General features: G+C 59.1%; 2 protein-coding genes across 13 annotated transcripts in view; one reads left to right on the top strand and one right to left on the bottom strand.

Moving 5' to 3' along the window:
- CAMK2B (calcium/calmodulin dependent protein kinase II beta) overlaps positions 1-22,547 on the bottom strand; it is an 89,471-nt gene that overhangs the window by 33,477 nt on the left and 33,447 nt on the right. For all 12 annotated transcript variants that reach the window (XM_074367733.1, XM_074367738.1, XM_074367737.1 and 9 more), the window contains exons 3-4: positions 9,179-9,238; positions 2,529-2,583 (exon numbers count right to left, since the gene is read on the bottom strand). In XM_074367733.1, the coding sequence (XP_074223834.1) occupies positions 2,529-2,583; positions 9,179-9,238 (115 nt within the window). The remainder of the gene's footprint in view (positions 1-2,528; positions 2,584-9,178; positions 9,239-22,547) is intronic.
- The window catches only part of OGDH (oxoglutarate dehydrogenase), a 349,298-nt gene that overhangs the window by 24,321 nt on the left and 302,430 nt on the right, over positions 1-22,547 (top strand). The window lies entirely within an intron of this gene.

A 22,547-nucleotide genomic window follows, 5' to 3' on the forward strand; every position in this document is an offset into this window, starting at 1 on the left:
GCTCAAGGGAGCAGAGTCTCATGTGCCTTTGCATACACATGGGTGCAGAATAGGGTCCTAGGTCCAGCCCAGGAGAGGGGAGTTCAATGTTTATCTCTCTGCGCACACAGCTCACAGCTCAGGCTCTGCAGAGCCCAAGTCCAAGCACAGGGCAGAGGGGGAAAAGGCCACAGGTATTGGCCAGGGCTGCAGCAGGGGTGCATGGAGCCACCCCTACGCCGGACCTCTGGGTCCTTACATCCATAGGAGGCTCCAACCTGTGCTGCCGGCATCTGGGACCTTGTGGTCCAGAGCTGCAGGGCAGGGAGTTGGATGCTGGCGCTGGCGTCTCGAGCTGGCTGGGAAGGGCCTGGTTCTCCCTTTCCTCAGGCCCTGGACAGACAGCGTGGCCAATTCTGGGCTGCAGCCATGGCCACGGGGGAGCCCCTTCACCTGTTCCCAGGCCTGATCCCCAAGGCCCCGTGACATTCTGAGGCGTGGGGACTGGGGAAACCTATCAATCCCCGAATTCACAGAGTCCCCAAACTGCCAAAGGGCCTGGGGCTTCCTGAAGTGATGTCACCCCAAGCCTGAGACGGTTCCCCAGTCCTGGGGCCATATGGTTTGTCCATATGCATTTTGGTTCTCGAAGGTGAGGCTTGGGTTGTCCTCGTGGCAGAGGGTCTGCAGCGTGGCACAGGGGGGCTGGGCGGGGAGAGGGAAGTGTGGCAGGGCCTGCCAGCATCCCTATGTCTCCACTGCTCCCCTCCCCCTGCGCAGGCCCTCCCTGCCCCCCAAAACAGCTGCCTGAAGCCTAGGGGTGTCCTGGATGTCCTAGAATGCGAGCTTCAAAAGGCTTAGGGGGAGGTTTTGGGGGGTATGATGTGCAAGACCCAGGACCCCCCCTCCCCAGCCTCTCCAAAAATACCGGTCAATTTCCTCCCACCAGCCCCTCTCAGAGCCTCTCCCCACACCTGCCTACTGTGTGGGCCAGGAGAATCAAGAACCTCTCACATGTGTGCACACACACGTGCACATGTGTGCATGCACTTAACATGTACAAGTGCGTACACACGTGCGCACATGCACACACCATTTTCTCCCCCACTGGCTGCTCCTGAATCACACACACCCACCCATCGGCCACCAGTGCCCCTGGACATGACCACCCTCCAGCCCAGTGGCCTCCATGTTTCCTGGAAAAGAGGCTGGTGGGGCTGAGTGACAACAAGGCTGCCACCTCCACAGGGGCTGTGGGACAGGAATTTTCAGGCACAGCCTCTGCCAGGCAGTGGCAGTGGTGTCACAGATCAGTCCTGACCACCTGAATGGTGTCCTGTGGGACACAAGGGTACCAAAAGGTAATCAAGCCTTCCAGGGACCCAGAGTCCCGGCCTCTCCTGACCAGAGGGCCACCAAGGGAGCCGGGGACTTCCCAGGCCTCCAAACCCCAAGGCCGAGGCGTCTGTCATTTGAGGGAGGAGCTCCCTGACGCCAGCCCGTCCTGTCACCATGGCCACGCCCCTGGGCTGGGCTTCCCAAAGGCCCAAACCTACCGCCCCTGCCCACCCCGGGGTCCGGAGCTGCACTGACTCATGGAAAGCTAAAAATAGCACTGCCAAGCTGGAGCTGTCAGGGAGGGGGTGACATCACTGCTTCTAAATCCAGCAGGGAGCGAGAGGCGACAAAGGCCCCAGACGCTCTCTCGCCACCGCACACGCACGTGTACACACACGCTCACACATACACGTGTGCACACAGCAAGCAAATCACACACACGGCACACTCCCACAAATTACACACGTACACACACACACACCCACAAACCATACACATGTGCACACCCACAAACCACGTATGTGTGCCCACATGCACCCACACAGGTGCCTACCCCCACAAATTACACTTGCATAATCTCCCCCACACTTTAGGCAATCGCACACACATGTGCTGAGCCCACAGGCACGCATGCACACACGTACATGGCCGCACCCCCAGCTCACACACGTTCACACACACCACACATGTACACACACGCATGCACAAATCACACATGGCCATGTGTTCACGCAATCACACTCACACACATGCCCTCATAAGACACGCACTGTTGTGCACACACAGCCCACAAATCACCTGCACAGGTGTACACACATACACGCCCACATAAATCATACCCACACACTCTTATGCAACCCCATTCACACTCACACCCTCACTGGCTCACACGTGCTCACTCATCAACGTACACAAATGCACACACACAATCATCAACACACGTGCACTCTTACACACGCATGCGCGTGCCAGCCAGTGGGCCCCAGGGCAGCTGTGATGAGAAGACCAATGGAAGGAAGGTGAAGGAAGACGGAGGGTCCGTTCCTCTGGGGTCCTGCCCTCGTCCCCTCCCCTCCGCCCCGGGGCCTCCAGCAGGTCCTGCCCATTTAGGGGAGGGGGCCCAGCTCGGACCCCATGGGACTCCATCCCCTGGGGCTGGGAGGCCGAGGGTCCCACCCCAGGCCGAGGCGGGGAGCAGACAGGGCACTCACAGATCGAAGACCAGGTAGTGGAAGCCCTCCTCGGAGATGCTGTCGTGGAGGCGCACTGCGGGGACAGGAGGCGCCCGTGAGCGCGGGCAGCAGCCGGGGCCGCCCCCGCCGCCCAGCCCGACCCCGCGCCCGGCTGGCCAGCGGCCCGCAGCTTGGGCCCTCCAGGGGGGAGCCCGCCCACCCCGCCAAGGGCCTGGGGTGTCCCGCAGGAGGGCTGGGGCACCCAGGCGATGGATGCAGGCAGAGCCTGAGGGGAGGGCCATGCGCCCTGTAGGCCGGAGGGCCCAGGCGAGCATCGTCAGGGCCTCGGGGGTCTGGTCTTTCCTCTCCTTCCCTCTGCCAGAGGGAGACCCAGACCCCTCCCAGGCCCCGGCCATGTATGTCCCCTGCTCCCAAACGCGGCGGACAGCAACAGAAAGGGGACCACGGGCTGGAAAGGAGCCGCTGGGGGCCTTCACGGGAGAGGAGGGCCGAGGGCTCCATCGCTAACCTCTCAGGACAGGCTGAGGGGACAGGGACCCCCGGGAGGAGGGCCACCCGCCCAGTGCGCAGAGGCATCACTGCTGAAGGTTCGGAGCCTGCGTTCCCATTCCAGAACCAAGGGTCAGCAGGATGGCGCCACGGCCACGCACGCCCTCTCGGCCTTAGTCTGTTTCCTCATGTCCCTGAGCCTGGGACAAGGCCCGGCCAGAGTCGCGCTGGCTAGGATTTGACGCGTGAATGAATGAGAGAATGAATGAGTGAACAGCAAAGTGGATTGCAGCACAAAGAACACAAGCCTCCTTTTCCTTGAGCTGGAGATGCGCCCAGCACAAACAGCAAGTATTTCTAGGAATGGCTCGTTTTGGACACTGCCCTCCACGTGATAGATCCTACCTTCTGTGACTGAGGCCCACGGTGTGCTCATCGGTAACCGTCCCAACCATCCCAAGAAGTTATAGATATGGAAGCTGGTGCACAGAGAGGGTAAGTGACCAGCTGAGGGTCACACAGCTCACACATGGCCAAGCAGCAGTGTGAACTGGGGCTCAGGACCCCCACGGAGCTGCCGTCTCACCAGCCTGGCCCGCTCGGCCCCTCTGCTCCTCAGGCCTCTCCCCAACCCCACGGGACAGGGCCGCTAGTCCAGAAAGGGTGACGAGCAGGGCTTCTCCCAGGCCCCCAGGCCCCCAGGCCCCCAGGCCCCTTCCCCACGCTCTCAAGGCTGCCACAGTGTCCTCCAGCCTTCAGCTCTGGTCTTCCCAAGAATCTGGCCCGCAGTGTCCTCACACCAGGAACCCCAATCTGGCTGCAGTGGGAGGCCCCTGACCTTGGGCCAAAGCCTGGCACCTGGGGGCAGACCCCTGTCCCAAGCAGCCGGGGCACCTGGTCACTGAGGAGAAGGGACATGTGCTGGCTCCTGGGGTGCCTTGTTTCACACCCCTGCTCCTCTCACCATTCCTTGCTTTGTTTCTCTGCTCAAGGGCCCTGAGTCCAGCCTTCCGCTTTCATCCCACCCAGGCCTGGGGCCAATGCCTGGCCCCCTCCCACTCCCGCCTGGATGCCCGCGGGGGTCTGCATCTCCCTGACACTCAGCAGATCGCCGCTCGCTGCAACCTCCTGCGAAATCACTGGAGTGAACAAAAGCTCTTCCTCTGTTGACTCCTTTCTGTTGGGGGCCCAGCAGGTCCGTCCCATTTGAGCAACCTCCCCAGGCCCCAGCTGCCTCTCCTGGAACTCCAAGAGAAGGAAGGCCCAGGGTGGAGGTGGGGCATGGAGGGACGGGGTCCACCCTCCACCACCCTGCCAGCCCTGCAGGCAGCGCCCACAGAGGGACACTCCCCGGGGGCCTTTCTCTCCTCCCATGCAGGGGAATCCCCCTTCCCCAGGGAAGCCCCACGGATCCATGAATCTGGGGTGCCGCTGGGCCTTCCTCCTGGGGGAGGCCACCCCTGCCCCCTAGAACAGGGGAGAGGGGGCGAGGCTCCCAGGCCCTGCTGGCAGGTCCCTCGCCCTGGAGCGAAGACACTGGGGGTCTATGTGGGAGTCAAGGCCATGTGCACGTGCTCATTTCTTTCTTAAACATTTTTAACATTTAAAAAATAGTTAGGTATTATTTTGATGGTTTAGAAGGAAACCTAACTAGCAAATCGTCTGATGTGGTTTCACAGACAGGGCTAAGTGAAAAAGTGAATCGACTGGCACAGAATTTATCTAAGTGAAAACAGCAGCAATGAACACTGTGGGTGGCATACAGAGGCGGGAAACAAAGTCCGTGAAAGAGTCCGGCCTGGGAGCACTGGGTCAGGGGGACAAGGACCGCCACGAGGGGGCGGGGGGCGTCCAGGGATGCGCCTCCCGCTAAGGGGGCCTCCGCTCCCCCGGGGACAGCACGCCAGTCCCAGGCCAGGGGGCTGTGGGTGGCGGGTCCCTCTGCCCCTCGCAAGCAGCCTCTCGAGCCCCTCCCTCTCCCTCCCCAGACCCCTGTGCTGCGATATAACATGATCAGCCTCGGGAAGGAAGGAAGAGCTGCAGGGCGGCAGCATGGGCCCTGGGCGTCTGGAGACTGGAAGTCTTTCACCTTCTCCTCCTGCACCGGCCCCCCCTCACCTCGGCTGGAAGTCCTCCCAGGGCCATGGTCCCCCGAGGTGCCCACCTGCGCAGCTCACAGGTGGACCATCCTGCAAGGGAGGGCAGTCCCAGCCCCAGAAACCAGGAGGTGGGAATTTGCCATCAGTGAGTCAGGCCCAAGGCGGGAGGGTGTAGCTCAGTGGGGAAGCACATGCTTAGCACGCAAGAGGTCCTGGGTTCCATCCCCGGTACCGCCATTAAAATAAAGAAGCAAATAAATAAACCTAATTAGCTCCCCCCAACAAAACAAAAACAAAGAGTAAAGTGAATAAAATAAAATATATTTTGAAATGAGCCAGACCCAGGAGAGAGAGGGTCAGTGTGCAGAGGGGAGGCTGGAAGGAGGCTGGAAGGAGGCTGAGGGGAGGTTGGAGGGAGGCTGAGGGTCCGCCTCTGAGTCAAGGCTGATGCGCTCTGCTCACTCCCTGATGGGGCCCACATTAACAAGGCTGTGGAAGATTCCACCTGCCGTGAGCTCTGCTTAATCTCTATCACCCACAGCCGCTGGGGGCAGAGAGGGAAGCTTGGAACAGGCTCACCTGATGAGCGACCACCTGTCCAGGCAGCTACACCCCATCAGTGAGGTGAGAGCAGAGGCCACCGTGCCCACAGCCACGTCTCCGCTCTGGGCCCCTCCTGGCAGGTGTCCATAAACATGCACTGAGGAGGGAATTCCTGAGACCACGGGTGGGGGGTGCCAACCTGAGGTATCTCAGGATGGTTGGGTACAACACGGATGTGTGTGTGGAGGGGAAGGCCACAGAGGGACCCTTGAGGGTCAGGCCCTTCCTGGATGCCGGGGCCTGCTTCCCGGGAGGGACCCATTCAGTCAAGGCCGGGCCACACTTGTCTCCTCTGCCCAGGCGCCCCCTCATCTCTGAACAGGAATTAAAGCGTGCAGGGTGGGGGCTCTGCTTGTGAGCGGCTGCCCGGGAGCCCGACTCTGGGGACCTGCTCCTAATGCGACCCCCTATGTCATCGCACTGGGTGTGAGTATTCCCGTCTGTGGACGCACCTCCTTTAAGAGGAGAGTTTGGCTCCTTCACATCCTGTGTGTGCCTTCAAATAAACAGAATAAGGCAGGGTGACAGCGTGATCCTACCCAGACTGGATCATAAAAAGGCATGGTGTGTCCTCCAAAAGGTAAACACAGAACTGCCGTGTGGTCCAGCCATTCCACTGCGAGGCGCACACCCAAAGGACCGGAGGCAGGGATGGGACAGACACTTGTACACCCATGTTCCTGGTGGCATATGGTCCCACATCTAGAGTGTCAAATCCACCGAGACAAAGCAGAATGGTGGTTGCCAGGGCCTGGGGGTGGGGGGGGGTGTTCAGTGGGTACAGAGGTTGCCCTGGGGGTGATGAAAAAGTTTTGGGTACAAATAATGGTGATGGTTACATAACACTGTGAACGTACTTAATGCCACTGAACTACGCACTTGAAAATGGTTAAAATTATAAATATGATTACATATATTTTACCACAATTTGGGGTAAAAAAAAAAAAGCACTGTTACTCTTATTCTCCCTCCCTCTCCATCTCTCTCTGTCTCTCTGTTTCTGTCTGTCGCAGTTTCTCTCTCTCTCTCTGTGTCTCTTTCTTTCTGTGTGTGTTTCTGTCTCTGTCTGCCTCAGTCTCAGTCTCTCTGTCTGTCATCACTCACTCTGGGGAGTTCACTGCCCTGCTGGGAAGATGCTCAAATGGCCTTAAGGAGATGCCCGTGCAGGGAAGGACTGAGGCCTCCCACCGACAGCCATGTGAGTGAGCCACCTTGGAAGCAAAGCCTGCAGCTCCAGGCAACCCTCCAGAAGATGCAGCCCTGGCCAGTGTCCACAGTGCACGGGAGCCCTGAGCAGGGCTGGCTCCTGGCCAGGCCTCCGGCACAGCTGCCTCAGGTCCCAGGCTCCCGAGGGCCCTGCTCTGTTGTTGCTGTCTTGAAATTCATAATAATTTTTGAACAAAGGCCCCACATTTTCATTTTGCCCCGGTCCTGCAAATTATGTCGCAGCCCGATCACCCAGCTGAACTCCTCTGAATCCACAGAAACAGAGAAAATCGGTGCTTGTTGGTTGAGTGTTGGGGTAATTTGTTCCGAAGCCTAGACGACTAGCGCGCTTGTGAAACACGCCCCTTCCACGAGCAAGGAGACGGTGCCTCAGAGCGGTTCAGAGGCTGCTGCGGCTTGTGAGGGGAAAGGCTGGGCCCGAATCCAGGTCTCTGCACTCCAAACCTCAGCAAGCCACCTGGGAAAGGGGGGTCTTCATAGCTTACACCCTGTTCCCCAGGGGAACGCTCTCCGTTCTTCCCATGGGGTCCCTGTGAGGGAGGCAGGAGCATCACCACTTTAGAGATGGGCAAACTGAGGCTCCTCCCCTCCCCACGCCCTGAGCATAGCTGCTTTCTGAGTGAGCCGGGAGTTCCAGGAAAGGGAGGGCTTCCAGAGCCCCTGCCCCAATCTAGCTGAACATGGTGCAGGGAACTGTCCAAAAACGCCAACCCAAGAACACTGGAGTCTTCTCTCCTAAGCAAGGAGATTCCTGAGCAGCGCTCAGAATGGGGGACCCTTGATTGCTGGTGCACGGGGCAGGGGGCTGGCAAGGGAAGGGGCGTGGTTAGAGCTGGCGGTGAGGTGGCGGCTGCCGGGATCAGCAGGAGAGAGGGTCATCGGGTGCCTGGTGGCTGGGCCTGAACGGGCAGAGGGGCGGCATCGCAGGGGTGAGGTCACACTGGAGCCCGCCCTTTGCTGAATGGGCCCCAGCCGGTGAAGACTGGGCTGGGGTCCCCCTGGACATGCACCTCAGAATCACCTGGCGTGCTGGCTAAGATTCAGATTCCTGGGCCTGCTCCAGGCCTCCGAGTCAGGCTTTCTGGGGCAGGTGAGGAATTTGTCTGCCATGATTCCATCAGACTCAGCCTTGATAATCTCTGATTTAAAGAAAGCCTGCCCAGAAACGGGAGATCTGCCTTCCCCGGCACCTCCCATGTGCGCTGGGACAGCTGGAGAAGGCCCCGCAGCCAGGAGGGGCCACAGCCACAGCTCCCACTACCAGCTCCAAGGGCCGCCGAGCCCTCCCACAGCCCCCATGGCCCCACTGGGCCCCCCATGTGGCTGAGACCCCAGGCTGGGAGTGGTGTGGACGTGGCTGCTCAGAGGCCTGTTTGCTTTAAACAGAGGCCTAGGTGTCATCCTGGTGCAAATGAAACAGAACTTTGGCAGGAGGGGCCCAGGAATCCACCCTGACAAGCTCCCTGGGTGCCTTGGAGGCAGCGGGCCCACCACCTCCTCTGCACCTCCCAGCTGCTTCCCAGTGTGGGCAAGGTTGGGGTCCTGGGGTCCTCAGAAGTCCCTGAAGGGGCGAGAGGTAGACAAGGGGCCACATACACTGAGGGGGCCGGTGGAGGCTGAGAGGCCCCAGGGATCTGCGCCAACTTCCGGGTTCGGGGGTCCCAGCGGCACTCACACAGACTCCATCTGGGGTTTCAGAAAGAAAGGGCCTACCGGCGTGGGCAGGAGAGCCACACTCCCTGAGGCCAAGACCTGGGCTCCTGGGGCTTCATGGGCCCCCAAGGAACAGCCGATCCCCCTCACCGGACTGCAGTTCCAGGGGCCCTGGGCTGGGGTGGGGAGGCCTGGGGTGGGGAGGATGGCAGAGGGTCTCCAGAATCAGACCTCAGACCTCAGGCTGGGGCTGTGCCCTGTGTGGTCTGTGACTGGTTTTGGGTTTCCCAACTTTTTCTTTGTAATCAAGCTGTCTTGTGGAGCCACAGAACATTAGACCCCTGTGTGTTTCCGCCAGAATCACGGCTTGGAGTTACAAAGTGGTGGGCAGGGACCTGTCCAGGCGAAGCCCGACCTTGACCTTTGGGGCTGCCCCAAAGTCCCCCCAGGAACTTCTAGGTCAGGAGGAGGAGACGCTGCTAGGAGTCTGGGTGGGATACTTCAATGGAGAAGGAAAGGGAAGCCTTCGGGGTCTCCCCATGGTCTGTAAGAGAGAGCTGGGACCCCTGTCTCCGCCCCCCTCGGAAGGCCACTCACCGATGTTGGAATGCTTCAGAAGACGGCAGATTCGAGCCTCTCTCTCCAGCTTCTGGTGATCTGGGGACAGAAAGGGACACGGCATCACTTCATGTCCCTGCAGCCAGTGACACCCTTGCGCCCCTTGACTGCACGCTGGACAGGCCACCAACCCCGAGACTCTCAGCCCAGGGGACGTGTGGCCACCACCTCTGACAGCCTCCACCTGGCCGACCGCCCCCTTCCCAGGGGACATGTCAGGTTGTGGCCCACTTCCCCCGACCCAGACCCCCAGCTGGCAATGCTGGAGCTGAGCTGCCAAGTGCCTGGAGCGAGAGGCCCAGGGAGGCGGGACGGATGCTCCCTCGGGGCCCAAAGGTTCCCTAGGTGATTCAGGAAGAGAAAATGCCACACATCAGCAACAGAACTGGCAGCACCAATTTAATCCTTCACTTAAATGTGTCCTAATTCCAGACTCCACGGAGCTTTCTGCCGGAGTCTAATTTGTTCTCGGGGGCGGCCCGTGGGGCTGGCAGAGCAGCACTGTCGGCCGGGTGGGAGCCGTCCAACCAGCGTGCGGGGTCCGCAGGGGCCTCAGCCGGACTCTGGCTGGACGTCTGGGGAAAGGGGTGCGCGACCGGACCCCCACCCCCACGCACAAACTCATAAACACAGCCCTGGATTTGGACGACCCTGGTGTTTATGCAACGTCGGCAAAAAAAAAGTCAAAGCGTCAGAGGCAAGCTGCCCTGGGCAAGACTGGTGCCGATCCCAACGGGCCCGCATCCTACCCCTGAAAGGCACAGACCCCGATTCCAGAGCCTGGCCCCTCAAGGGCCAAGCAACTTACCAGCCAGAATTTTATCTTGCAAGCAAACAGCGGTGCCAGGAGGATTTTAATAGCAGACGGAGATCGTAATAGCAAAAAAACTGAAAAAACCCACGTTTCCACTGACCGGAGAAGGCAGAAATAAATATACAAAATTTGTTATAAATATATATAATTACACAACAGAATACACCCCTCCACAAGGGTGCGTCGCCCCAACACCCCAACATAAGGCTGAGTAGGAAAAGCTGCTCACAGAGAAAAGACCCAAAGTGGGCTCCATTCACACTGAGGTCCACACGCATGGCCCTGGGCACACACGTGTGGCAGGACAGGGGGGAAAGGCGGGGGTTTTCAAGTTGAGGATGGCGGCTGCCGGGGGGCAGGATGTGACTGGGGAGAGTGTGTCTGGGGCCTGGAGCCCCTCATCCAGCCCCTGTGTGCACGGAGCCCCTCCCCGTGAGGACCTGGGGAGGACAGTAACACACCAAACAAGACCTGATTCACCGGGAGCCCCCGACAGCCTCCGCTAGCAAGACACTGTTCATGTGCTAATTACAAAATGCCCTCAGAAGCAGTAAAGCCAGTCCGCAGGCCTCCTCAGACCTGCCAGCCCATCCCTGCCTCTGCCTGGGGCGAAAAGACCCAGCCAACAAAACGTCCTTCTGCAGGAAAGGAGCCCACCGACTCATCTGTGGTCAGCTTGCCCTGCGCCGGCTGATGGTGGCGGGCTGGGAGGATCAGAACAGATCTGAACGTGGACAGACTTGCAAACACGCATGCACCTTTGTCCTGAGCAGGAAAGTCATGCCTGCAGACAGGAATCTCTCTGGGAACACCTGGGGCATCCAACTGGCTCTCCCTCCTCCCGGGATTGGTACTCAGGCCTCCCAGAAATGCGAACACCTCCCTGAGCTGCCCGCCTGGCTCCCATCGGTCGCGCCAGGCCCCTTGGCACTGGGAGGGCTCTGGCAGAACCACAGGGCAGGGGTCGGGCCTTCGGGACAGACCCTCACGCCCTCCCTGGCTCCCTCACCTCCACACCCAGTGCAGCAAGCATGTGTGGTGTCCACCCCCACCCTGCTGTGCGGGGAGCGGGGGCTAAGGTGGCAGCAGACAAGATGCTGGAAGCAGCCCAAGAGTCACCATTAGGAGGGATGCATGGAGAACAGCCACAAAAGAAGACACACGACAGTACGTCTGTACGAAGCTCAAAAACAAGCAACACTGAATGTAACGCGGGGCAGGTGGGGGGCAGGTGTCCGAAGACGTGAGGCTCACTCTACAGGAAAGCAGGGAAGTGGTCCTCGCCACATCCAGGACCGCAGCTCCCTTCTGTGTGTTGGCGGCGGGGGACATGGAGACGCAGGGTGGTGGGTTCATGGGGTTGTTCTGTCCTTTCATGGTGGTTTTTATACTTATTATTCTGAACATTTTTCAAACTTTAAGTTGCAAGGATAGTGCAATGTACTAATAGATGGCATTTTTGGAACATCTCTGGCCTTCCTAGACGTAGACGTACTCCTGAAGCGTTTGTGAGGAAGCCCCAGACTTCACGTCCTTTTACAGGTAACACCTCAGCGTGTATTTTGTAAGAACAAGGACATTCTCTTAGTAATCTCGGTGCAGTCACCCCACTCGCTAAATCGAATGCAGACGTGGTACTCAATCTAACCGACAGTCCCCGTAATGTCCTAGCTGAGTCCTTCCGACGCGGATGGCAACCAGAAGCCCGTCTGCACGTGGATGGGGCCGGAGCAAGGCTAGGTCAGGGAGAGTCCAAGAAGGTCAGGTGGTGGGAGCTGGGGCAGTTTTCTCTGGAAAGAATTGCCTGATTGCAGTCATAAATAAAAATCAGGAGAAAAACTCGGTGTGGGAACCCATCTTTGGGAAGCAGATAACTACATTTTATTACTGAAACATCACCAAGGGCAGAGCCTTAGCCAAAAAAAAAAACAAAAACAAAAAAAAACTTGACCTACTCTTGACTGTGTTTGGGGGGATAAATGATTTATTTGCAAGAGGCCAAGAAGGGGCACCAGGCTGACCGGACCAGGCGCCAGTATCCACCCCGGCCACACAGGTCACTGACCCTCCCAGCTGCGCCCATTCTGTGCCCGATGCTACAGCGCTCGGCCAGAGAGGAACTCTGAAACTGCGCATCGTGACACCTGCTCCGAGTTGGTAAAAGTCTACGTGCTTACATCCCAGCAAGACGGTAACTGCTTCGCTCTGGGCGGCAAAATTACGGGTAATTTTTATCATTTCTATTTCCCCCCTACTTTGACAACAATCTTGTGTTACTTTTATGATAGGGCAAAATATTCTTGTTTATTTTAAAAAAAAAGTTTGATCCTGTCTCCAGTGAATACAAACTCCCTGGTTAAATACGATGAGGCTGTGTCGTAAAACCTGCTATGATAACATTTGCCCTGGAATTAAAAATTGAAGCCTGATATTCCGTGACCGTGGATGGAAACCAGAAGCCACAGGAGAGGGGCTGGGGGAGGAGGCTGTCCCTCTCGGTCCAGAAGGCTGATCCCGGGCCAGGCATGTGGCCAGGGAAGGGATCAGCATCCTAACTCTGCCCACATCCCATGATTTTTTCTCTACAACATAGAGGAGTTATTTCTGAACTCTCGACTAACATTGTAAAACCCATCGTAGACACAGTTACGTGAGTCAAATTTAGTCCAATTAGCAAGAAGTGTGTCCTGGCCTTAAACCACCAGCGGGAATCTGGGAAGCCACCTCCACTCTACCTCGTGCCCTGGCGGGCAGCAGGACATGGGACAGGCCAGTGGCCCTGCGACCTCTCATTGCACCTGCTCATCCCTGCCAGCCTGCCTCCTTCCTGGGGCTCTGGCCCCAGGGACCTGCCTGGACTCAGAAGACCATGGCAGTAACCACTGAGCGGACCAGACACGTGGAAAGAATCCGGCCGGAACGTTGCCCACCCTGCCAAGGGCCCATCGGCACCCCAGGGGACCCAGCCCAGTACCCACTCCTGAGGCAGGTCCCAAGAGTCTTCCTGAGCAGCCAGACCCTGTCATGCCCACTGCAGTGATGTGCTGGCTGGGCGGGATGCAGGCGACCCCAGGAGGGGCCAACCAGGCACCTACCAGGGCTGTGGAGGCCACGGAGGCCTTGAGCCCAGCCAAGAACATCAAAAGGGCCTTCCTAGGGCTGTGACCAGGTGCCCTAAGGGTTCCGGTGCCCAGAGTTGCCCTGAGGCCCAAGCACCTGCTGCTTGTAGCCCCGCTGCCACGTTGGCTGGCGTTTTGTCATGGAACATTCATTATGTGTCTAGGAACATGGGCCACACCTGTGCAGGCTTGAAACCAAAGACAAGTGAGCCCCCAGACAGGGTTGGGACCCCTCTCCCCGGTCAGTCCTTGCATCACCCCTCACATGCACTGCTCCGGGGAATGCACCTTCAATGCCGGCTTTTCCATGGCGGGTCTGAGGATGACCTCAGAAACGGTGTGTGGAAGGATGGGGCGCCAGGGAGTGAGGGCACCGGCCAAGTGGCCCTGAGCCTCCAGAACCCCGCCCCACCAAGGGGAGGCCTCTCTGCCCTCCTCCCAGCCACAGACCCCAGGCCAGCACTGACCATGTCCCCAGGACCCACGTGTCCCCAGGAGCACGTGCAGCGGTGCCATGAGCCCTGAGGACAGCAGAGTCAGAGGCCCTGGTGCTGCCTATAGGGGACTCAGAGGGAGACCAGCTGAGTGCGGTTTTGAAGACATCTGCCATCCATGGTGGTCAGACTCAGTTCTTACATCCCCTCTGATGTGAATCTCTGAAAAGGAGCTCCCGAGTTCAGCCATCCCTTAAATGCTTGGGCATCTTAGGATCCGCACCCCACGTGGAGACCAGCCTAAGCACATGGGGGTCCGTGGTCAAAGATGACTGGCTGGTTCAGTCTGAGGCAACCTGACACACACACACACGTGGTACTTCCACCTGTACCCGAGACAGGGCCAGCAGAGGCATAAAACAAGCTACTCCTTTCTCCTGCCAGAGAAGCACCCCACGGATAAAACACAGCAGTCACTTATACCCCCATAAAAGTGCTTATCAAACAGAACAAAACAAAAGCAACTTGACTGAAAGACACAAGCTATACTGGACCTGTGATTGCCCGCCTGCCACCCGCCTGAACTCCAGCCACAGCTCGTGAGGGTCCTTTCTGGGTGATTCTGCTTCCACCTGTGTCAGGCCCACCCTGCACTCTGGGCGTCCCCAAGGTGTGGGGTGCCCCCAGGCTCAGGGGTCAGGGGACCCGGGGAGCCCTGCATGCTCCATGCTGGGTGCACACCCCCACATAAGACAGCAGCTGCCAGATCCCAAGAGCCCCCAGGAGCCGGAGAGGGGGCCTGCTTGTGGCTGTCACTGTGCCCTAGCTGGCACCCATTACCGAGAAGGGGATGGGCAGGGGACCACAAGTGGCAGGAAGAGACAAGCACTGCCACTCGCGACCACACGTGGGCGCTGTCTGCACATTGCAGGTATTAACTGTTTCACTCCAATAACCCCTTTTGGAATGGCAGCGGGAGGCTCAAAGCAGCCCTTCACCGCCCCAAAACTCATCAACGGGGCGGTCTCCCCAGGCATGGTCCTCCCAGGCAGGGTCCCCCAGGTGAGGGCACCTCGAGTTTAACAAGAATGAAAAGGAGGCTGCTGAGGGCGGTAGGAGAAATGCAACCCTCAGAGGCGGGAGAGGACGTTCGTGGGTCCTGCTGTACCCCGCAGAGTGGGGCACGGTCACAGTCCAGGGAACAGGCACCCAGAGGCGCTCAGAGTCCCCAGGGCCAGGCCTGGACTCGAGGCTGGTGGCCTCCCTCACAGCCACCCCGGTGACAGCCTCCTCCCCAGTCCCCCAGTCCCCTCCACCACCCCTCCCAGCCCCCATTTACTCCCTGGCTGTGGGTGACTCACAACAGATTGGGGCGGGGGGGGTGGAGAGGGTGAGAGGATCCAGGAGAAAGGGGACAGGAGGGACGTGGGTGGGTGCCTGGTCCCTCGCCAGCTGCCAGGAGCAGCAGCAGTGCTGTCACCAGCTGAAGGACACCCGCGAGGCACCAGGCGGGGGCGGAGGAGGGACAGGAGGGGGAAGACAGGAGGCACACCCAGCAGGACACGCTGCCAGCCTCTCCCCCAGGCTGGGCCTGGGACAAGTGAGGCCACATCTCAGGAAGCCGGGAATGAGGACAGGTCCTGCTAGACCAAACGAGGAAATCCCACAGGGCAAGTCCACACCGCCCGGCACGCAGAAGGGCTCAGGAACACTCTCTCCTCCTGGGACAGCCCCTGGATCCCCATGGGCCCCTGGGGCCGGGTGGGCTGCACTCACTGGGGAGCACACACCAGCACAAGGACTGGCTTCCGCAGTTCCCTCCCTCGCTGGAGGATGACCTGGCCAGGGAGAGCTGGGGATGAAGGACAGGAAGGCGCTCTGCTGGGGCCTTGGCCTGGGACGGGGAGGGTGGGACATGCCATGGCGCCAGCTGGAGGTCTTGGGCCACTGCGGCTGCTGCCCAGGACACCCTGTCAAACCCGGTAACTCCTGGGCACTGAGCCAGAAGGGATCTGAGCATCATATTGGGGTCTGGCCCATCCCGGGCTCACCGTCCACTTCTGCCCTAGAGAGTGGACACCCAACCCGGGGCCCCAGGAGAAAAGGATGCCCACAGGGAAGGGGTGGGCAAGGTTGGCTGGCCTTCAGGCTGTGAGGTGTGGGAGGACCAGGCCCCAGAGGTTGACGCGTCTGTAGGACCACCTGCCTGAACACGGAGCCGTGGACTGGAGGCAGCAGCCGCGGGGTGCCCAGGCAGCAGCCCCTGCCCTCGGCTACCTCGCATGTCCTCACCATGGTTGTTGTGACCAAAGGCTTGGCGCCACGCACCAGCCAGAGACAAAGCTGCTCCCCTAGCCCCGGGGTCGGGGAGGAGGCCAGATGGTGATGCCGACCACCTCAGGAGGTTTGAGGAGCGCCATACCCTTCCGGGGCAGCCAGCTCCCACATCCTATTCTGTTGTCTCTGCAGGGTAGGGGGCTGCCTGGGCCCCCGTTCCTTCCAGGCTAAACCAGCAGTGAACCCAAACCAACACTGTCAAGCTGGGAGACGGTGAGGCTGCCTACGGGCCAGGCTTGGGTGGCTGCAGGGACACTGGACACAAGGCCCTGAAGGCGGCCAAGCCTTGTTCTCGAAGTCTCAGTTTCCCATGTGTGAAAAGGGGCGGGGGGAGGTTCTCAGAGAGAAAGGCCACGGAAGAGAGGAAACCCCAGCCTGCCCTGCTTTTTTTCCTGCTTCCTTCCTCCATCCTCTGTCCAACAGAACATTCAGGACGCCAGCAGCTGTCCCCACTCTCCTCTCTGGGGGCTTTGATTCTTCCAAAGGAGGTGGGGGTAGGGGGTTGAGCACGATGACTAGGACCCATTGTCCCCAGGTGATCTGCCCCTGTGGGCCCTGGGACGCACCACTCAGGGTTCCTTCTTCTCTTTCCCACCTGTCTCCATCACCTACGCCATAGGATGGCACCAGAGAGCTTTCTAGAATTTTCGGAGGCTCATGGAGATCCACATCCCACCTCATTCCAGCTCATGCTGATCACTCTCCAGCATCAACTCCCTAACTCACACATCCCAAACTTCTCAAAGTCCCAAAGGTCAGAGCACGGGAACCCAGGCTGGCAGCCCTTGTGGCTCCGAACTGCTGGTCAGAATCTGTTAGAAAGTCCCGGACGTTCACGGCAGCCGGCAGAGCCCACGGTGCCCTCCACGGCGCCCTCCTGCCACGGCCCGCAGTCCTGCCTCAGGGTCCCAGGAAGGGGATGAGCAGGCACCGGGGGTGGGAAGACCAGAGCAGACAGAGGCTCCTTCAAGCGTAAGCGCCGGCACCTGCTGGCCCTGCAGGCTCCGACCTCAGCTTCATCTTCTTTCTGGGCGCAGGACAGACGGGCTACAGGGGAGGACACGACTTTCTGGAAGAACATCCCCAAATCAGGGCTTCGGGGCTCTCACCTCCTGACAGGGCTCACGGGACTGGGACACGAGTGCCAAACCAGCCCAACCCCGGGGGCAGCGCAGGGTCCTGCGGCGGGGCCTGACCACGCAGTCACTGTCACTGGGCAGCAGCTGGTTCAGGGGCTGGAAGAAGGTCGCAGGGGGCGTTGCCCTAAGATCCTGCTGGTTCCTCTGCTCCAGAGAACAAGACGGCCTGAGGGTCCACCTCAGGTCAGTGTCTACTGTTTGCAGACCTGGCTCTCTGGCTCTTCTTAGGCCCTGAAAGTTGCCAAGGGCTCCCTGCAGGGTAGGGCTGTTATTAACATTGCCCCAACTTTCAGATGGGGCACAGGAAAGCCCGGGGTGGGGGTGGAGCTGGGCCACCACCCCGGGGGCTGGCACGGAGGCCCAGACGTCCCACAGTCTTTCCCAGGGGGCTTCTCAAGCCTGCAATGGGCTGACATGCTTGACTCCAGCCCACTCTCCCATGCTTGACTCTTGGGCTGGGGGCGCCCATCCTGCTCCGGATCCAGCACTGTCATCGTGCTGCAGCCCTGGTGGGCGCCAGCAGAGAGCCCTTGACGATGAAAAGGGCAGTTCCCACTGTGGCTCCTTGTGCATGTTTTGTTTTAAAAAGGCGGCACGGCACCCAGCAATTATCCCACCAGCATCACCCAGCAGCCACACCAGCCCAGGGAGCGGGGGGGGCCTGTGTGCGTCCTGCAGCTGCCACGACCTCGCAGGAACAAAGGAATGGCTCTCTGGGGGCGCTGAAGAGTGCCGCGCGCACAGGGGAGCTCGGCCAGCGGGCATCCGGCCGCTCCGGACACCGCGGCTGAGCCTCTGAGCCGTTTGCTGGCCACGTGGTCCCCAGAGCCCTGACTCCATGGCTTTTCAGCTAGTACTCCACGGGCGCACAGGCGCCCTCTACAGGCTCAGAGCCATCATCACCCGACACCCAGCACAGCTCAGCTTTGAAACAGACATGACATTTCATGATGTAAGGTCTAAAACTGATGCCCCCTGTGTGATGTGCTGCCCTGAGGTCCTCACAGCTCCCCTCCCCACATCGCTCTCCACTCGCCACCTCCCCACCAAGCAGCCCTCCTCCCCAGACAGACCAGGCGCAGAGCTGGCCTATCCCCAAGCAGTGGCCTCAGTTTCCTGCCAGTGAGGAATTACTCAAACGAGCCAACCACATACCCTGCCGGGATCAGGGGCACCGCACTCTCCTGTCACTACAAAGCCTGCCTCTCACACTCCACTGATCACTCTCCCCCGAGTTCACCCTGCATGCGTGGCCTGCGTGACACATGGGGTCCTCCCCAGGCTCTGGGCCTGTATGTACAGACTGCTGTCCATCCCAGCTTCCGGGGTCGGTGTCCCATGTTCAATCATGCCCATGACCCTAGGGTGGGCTCCCATCCTCACCAATGAGCGGGAAGGAGGTGATGTGAACAAAAATGACTATTGTCTCAAGTCCTCAGTTTTGTCAACTGTATAATGGGACAGTATCACCCTCCAGTGCAGTAGGGTGTGGTGACAGCAGGAGCCCACCAGGGGCCGCCTCCTTTCCTGCTTCCTTCCCCAGGAGCCGAGCAACAGGTCCCACACCTGGGGTAGGGTCTCATCACAGCCCACCCCGAAGACAGAGCCCACAACACTTCCACAGCCACACAGCCTGGATATGCTCTTGGGGTGAGCAGAGACTGCGCGCTTTCCAGGCTAGGGGGCGGCTCTCAGTGGGTGCAGGGCTCACCCCATCAGGGTCCTTCTCAGACTCAGCAAGGTCTCTGGGACGTGCGTGCTCCCCTCCCTCCCACCAGCCTCCTCCTGCCATCTGTAGTCACTGGTGACCCAGACCAGGCCCTCATTTGGTTCAGTTCTTAAGTTGAAAGCATGGGGCAGGAGTGTCACAGAGCTGCCCACCCACACTCTCCACCTCGCAGGTGAGGCCACCAAGCACATGGAGGGGGATGGCGGTGTCCCCCAGGACCCCTGCCCACACAACCTGGCTTCCACCCCGTTTCTTCTCCTCCCTGCCTTCACCCCAATTTGGGGACGCTTCAACTTAGCCTATATGGTTGAAAAATTAATTACAAAAATCTTTTCTCTCAACAGCTCTGTTTCACGTTGTCTGATAAAACACAAAATGACCAGTTAAATCTGAATTTCAGATAAGCAACAAGAATTCTTTAGTATAAGTGTGTCCCAAATGCAGACAAACAACAAACACGTTTCTAGTGTAAGTATGTCCTATGCAGTTTGGGACATATTTGCATTTAAAGATTTTTCCTCGTCTATCTGAAATTCAAATTTAACCGCTAAATCTGGCAACCCCAGCCTGGTTCCTTCATTGCTCCCCCATCCTCCCCCTGGGATGGGAATGGGGGGGTCCTCCCCGCCCACAAGGGCCTCCAACTCTCCCTCTTATTCCCTCCCCACCTGCAGGAGGGTGCCCCCAGCTCCCCATAAACCCAAGTCCTGGAAACAGAACCTAGGAGGGATGGGTCTGCCCAGATAAAGGTTGATCCTGAGGCAAAGGGAGGGATCCCCACTCCCACCTACCCTCCAGGTCCCTAGGGAGACCCCTCCCACTGCCCAGAATCCCCTGAGGCCCTGACTTGAGAGCAGGGTCCACGAAAAGCTGGCTGGGGGGTTGGAGATACTTATTCTAAAAAATTACTATTTATCTGAAATTGGGACATCATACAGTGAGGGCCTGGCTCCGCCCCTGGGGCGCTAGGAGCTGCTAGGGAGGGGGAGGGCTGCCCGACGGGGAGCGGAGAAGGGAGGGGAGGGGGCCTGAGCCGGGGAGGGAAGGGACGGGGACCGGAGGGGAGGGAGGGGAGGGAGGGGCGCCCGCCCGCGCATGCTCAGCCGCCCCTGCAATGCGGCGCCGCGCCACGTCCTCTGGTAACCCAGTTCCCGGGGCGCGTTATCCTCTGGCTCCGGGCTGTCTTCCCGCTTGCCGGTTGTGGGGGGCGGGACCGGAAAGTCGCAGTCGCGCTGCAGCACGAGAGCCCCCGGTTCCCGGTTCCCGGATCCAATGCGCAAAGGGAGGTTTGGCCCAAGGGAGGAGGCTGGGTGTGGGGCGTGTGGTGCAGGCTCAGCCCCAGAGCACCCCCAGAGACAGGACAGCTCCTCCCCATCACACCTTGGACAGGAGGGTCCTCCCCCCCCCCCCACCAGGCAGAAAGGGCCACACAGGCCCCTGAGGGTGAACTGGGCACCAGCCTGGGGGCAGGAGGAAGCTCAGAGGTGATCCCCACACCTGGGCTCTGCTCATTAGGGCCGTGGGTTCCCGAACAAGTCTCTGTTCCTGTGGGACTCAGTTTCCTCGTCTGGAACGGGGCCCCCACCTCCAACCTCGGAGCATGTGTGGGGGCCACTGAGAAGCCCCTTGAAGATTGCTGCTGAGGGTCAGGGCACAACACCCATCTAAGGCCCCGTTCCTGTGCCAGGTCCTTCCTCCCCCCAACTTCAGCCACTGCCTGGGGTCACTTCTCCAGCACCTGCTCCCTGGACACGTGGAGCCAGTGAGCACTAATGGAGCTCAGGCCACAGGGTGCCCTCCAAAGACACCAAATCAGCCCCAGAGAACAGCCACTTAGTGCTGACAGTGAGCTTGGGGGTCGGGGGGAGGCAGGAACAACAAGAAATGCTTTTTAGACCCATGTGCCTGATGATCTCCCTCCCCCTCCCCCCGTCAATTCATTTTCCTCTAACTGCTTTTGTTAACAGTAGTTTAATAATCTCTAATTATTCAGTACATTCACAGATTCTGAATGTCTCACAATCCTGTATTTAATTAAGTATTAAATTTTTAAAATCTACCTCTTACAGCCTCAGCATAAGCTGGGTGCCGTCCGCAGTGTCCTCGTGGCCCCAAGAACTGTCAGTTACCGGGTGGGGCAGTTTTTCTGTGTCCAGTGCCAGCGTCGCCCTCCTGGGGCTTTCTTTATCATTGAAAGCCTGTCTCCTCAGTCCTGGGGACACCACCACTCCCTGCAGGGCTAAGTGAGGCCTCTCCACACTGCACCGAAAGCGAAGCAGGAGGGGTGGAGGGAAGGGCTTCCCCTTCGGCCTCTAGGTCCAGCCTCCACTTCCTGACTGTCTCTCTTTCTAGGGCACTTCCCCTGCATCTTCCTGCCCACCCATGAGCCCCCTCTCCACCCCCACTTTCCAGGACAGCTGAGGCAAGCATCCCTGTAATGGGCTTCATGGTGATGGGGGTGGAGCTGGTCTGGCTTCAGGACACTTGCTCCTACTTGGAGCACGTCTGATCCTGCAGGACACAGATGCAGGCTGCACGGAGGCCACCAAGACTCAGGGAGGAGCAGCAGGCTCCTGGCCTCCTCTCCCCGCTTTCCCGCCACCCCAGGCTTCACCACAGAAATTCTCCTGAACTTGGACTTCCCAAATGCTCAGGTGCTCAGCGACCAGGGGCCTCCCCTGCAAACCTGACCCTGGAGCAAATCCTCTTCCACCCAGTCCCCACCCCAGCTTCACACCTGGGAGACTACCCTGACTCTGGCACAGACTGCACACCCACTCGGTCAAATCCATTCATTCATTCAAACATGTATGGAGAGTTCACCACCTGTCAGGGCGTGGGCTGGGTGTGCCCGATACAGTGGTGAATGGAAGTCTGGTGGAAGAGACAGCTACAAAATAAACATATGGTGTTTGGGTCTCTGATTCCCACTGGATGCTCAGGGGAGACCCCTCTGAGGAAGTGCCATCAACATGAGTTAAGCAGGTATAAAGTTCAGGAAAAGCATTTCCGGAGAGAAGGCAGGTGCAAAGGCCCTGGGGTGTGAAGACCTGAAACCCTCTCCCCTCACCCCTCCTCTGCCCACTCAGCTAGGAAAGCGCCCAAGGGGCTGGCGAGGGTCAGATCATCCCTAGGCCCCTGTACAGGGAGGTGGCTGGTTGTTTCTAGAATCCTTTTCCGTTAGAGAAACATGCTGAACACTAGAGGTGAAATGATGGGTGGTCTGGGTCTGGGATCTGCTGCAAGATATGGGGACAGGAGCCGGGGGAGAGTTACAGATGAAATAAAATTGGCTGAGAGTGGGTAACTGTTGAAGCTGGGGGCTCATTCTATCATTTTCTCTATACTTGGAGACGTTTGCAATTGTCCATAATAACGAGTTAAATGGGGGGAATGCAGAGACCTCCACAGGCCTGGGCAATGCTGAGGCCCAATTGCGGAGGCAAAGCAGAGGGTGTCTGGCTTCCCTGGCCAGGAAAGTGGTCCTGCGGGAGACAGGCAAGGGCCAGCTGCGTCAATTCCAGATCAGCCCTGGCTGGCTGCCCCGCCTCCCACGACCCACCCTGGTCATTGTGGAACGCCGGGAATTTCAGACTCCCACTCCTCTCGATCCTCTTGATTTGTAGAACACTCTGAGGGTATAAACGGGAGTGTGAGGTTACTCGAGAGGGGCTGGATGATCCCACAAAAACATACTCAGGTGGTTTTCTGGGTCTCACAAACTCCTATTCATCCTTCAAGACCCATCCAACTTCCTTGTGCCCTCCCCTGTGCTC

Source organism: Camelus bactrianus, chromosome 7 (assembly GCF_048773025.1).
Source record: "Camelus bactrianus isolate YW-2024 breed Bactrian camel chromosome 7, ASM4877302v1, whole genome shotgun sequence".
Taxonomy (NCBI): Eukaryota; Metazoa; Chordata; class Mammalia; order Artiodactyla; family Camelidae; genus Camelus; species Camelus bactrianus.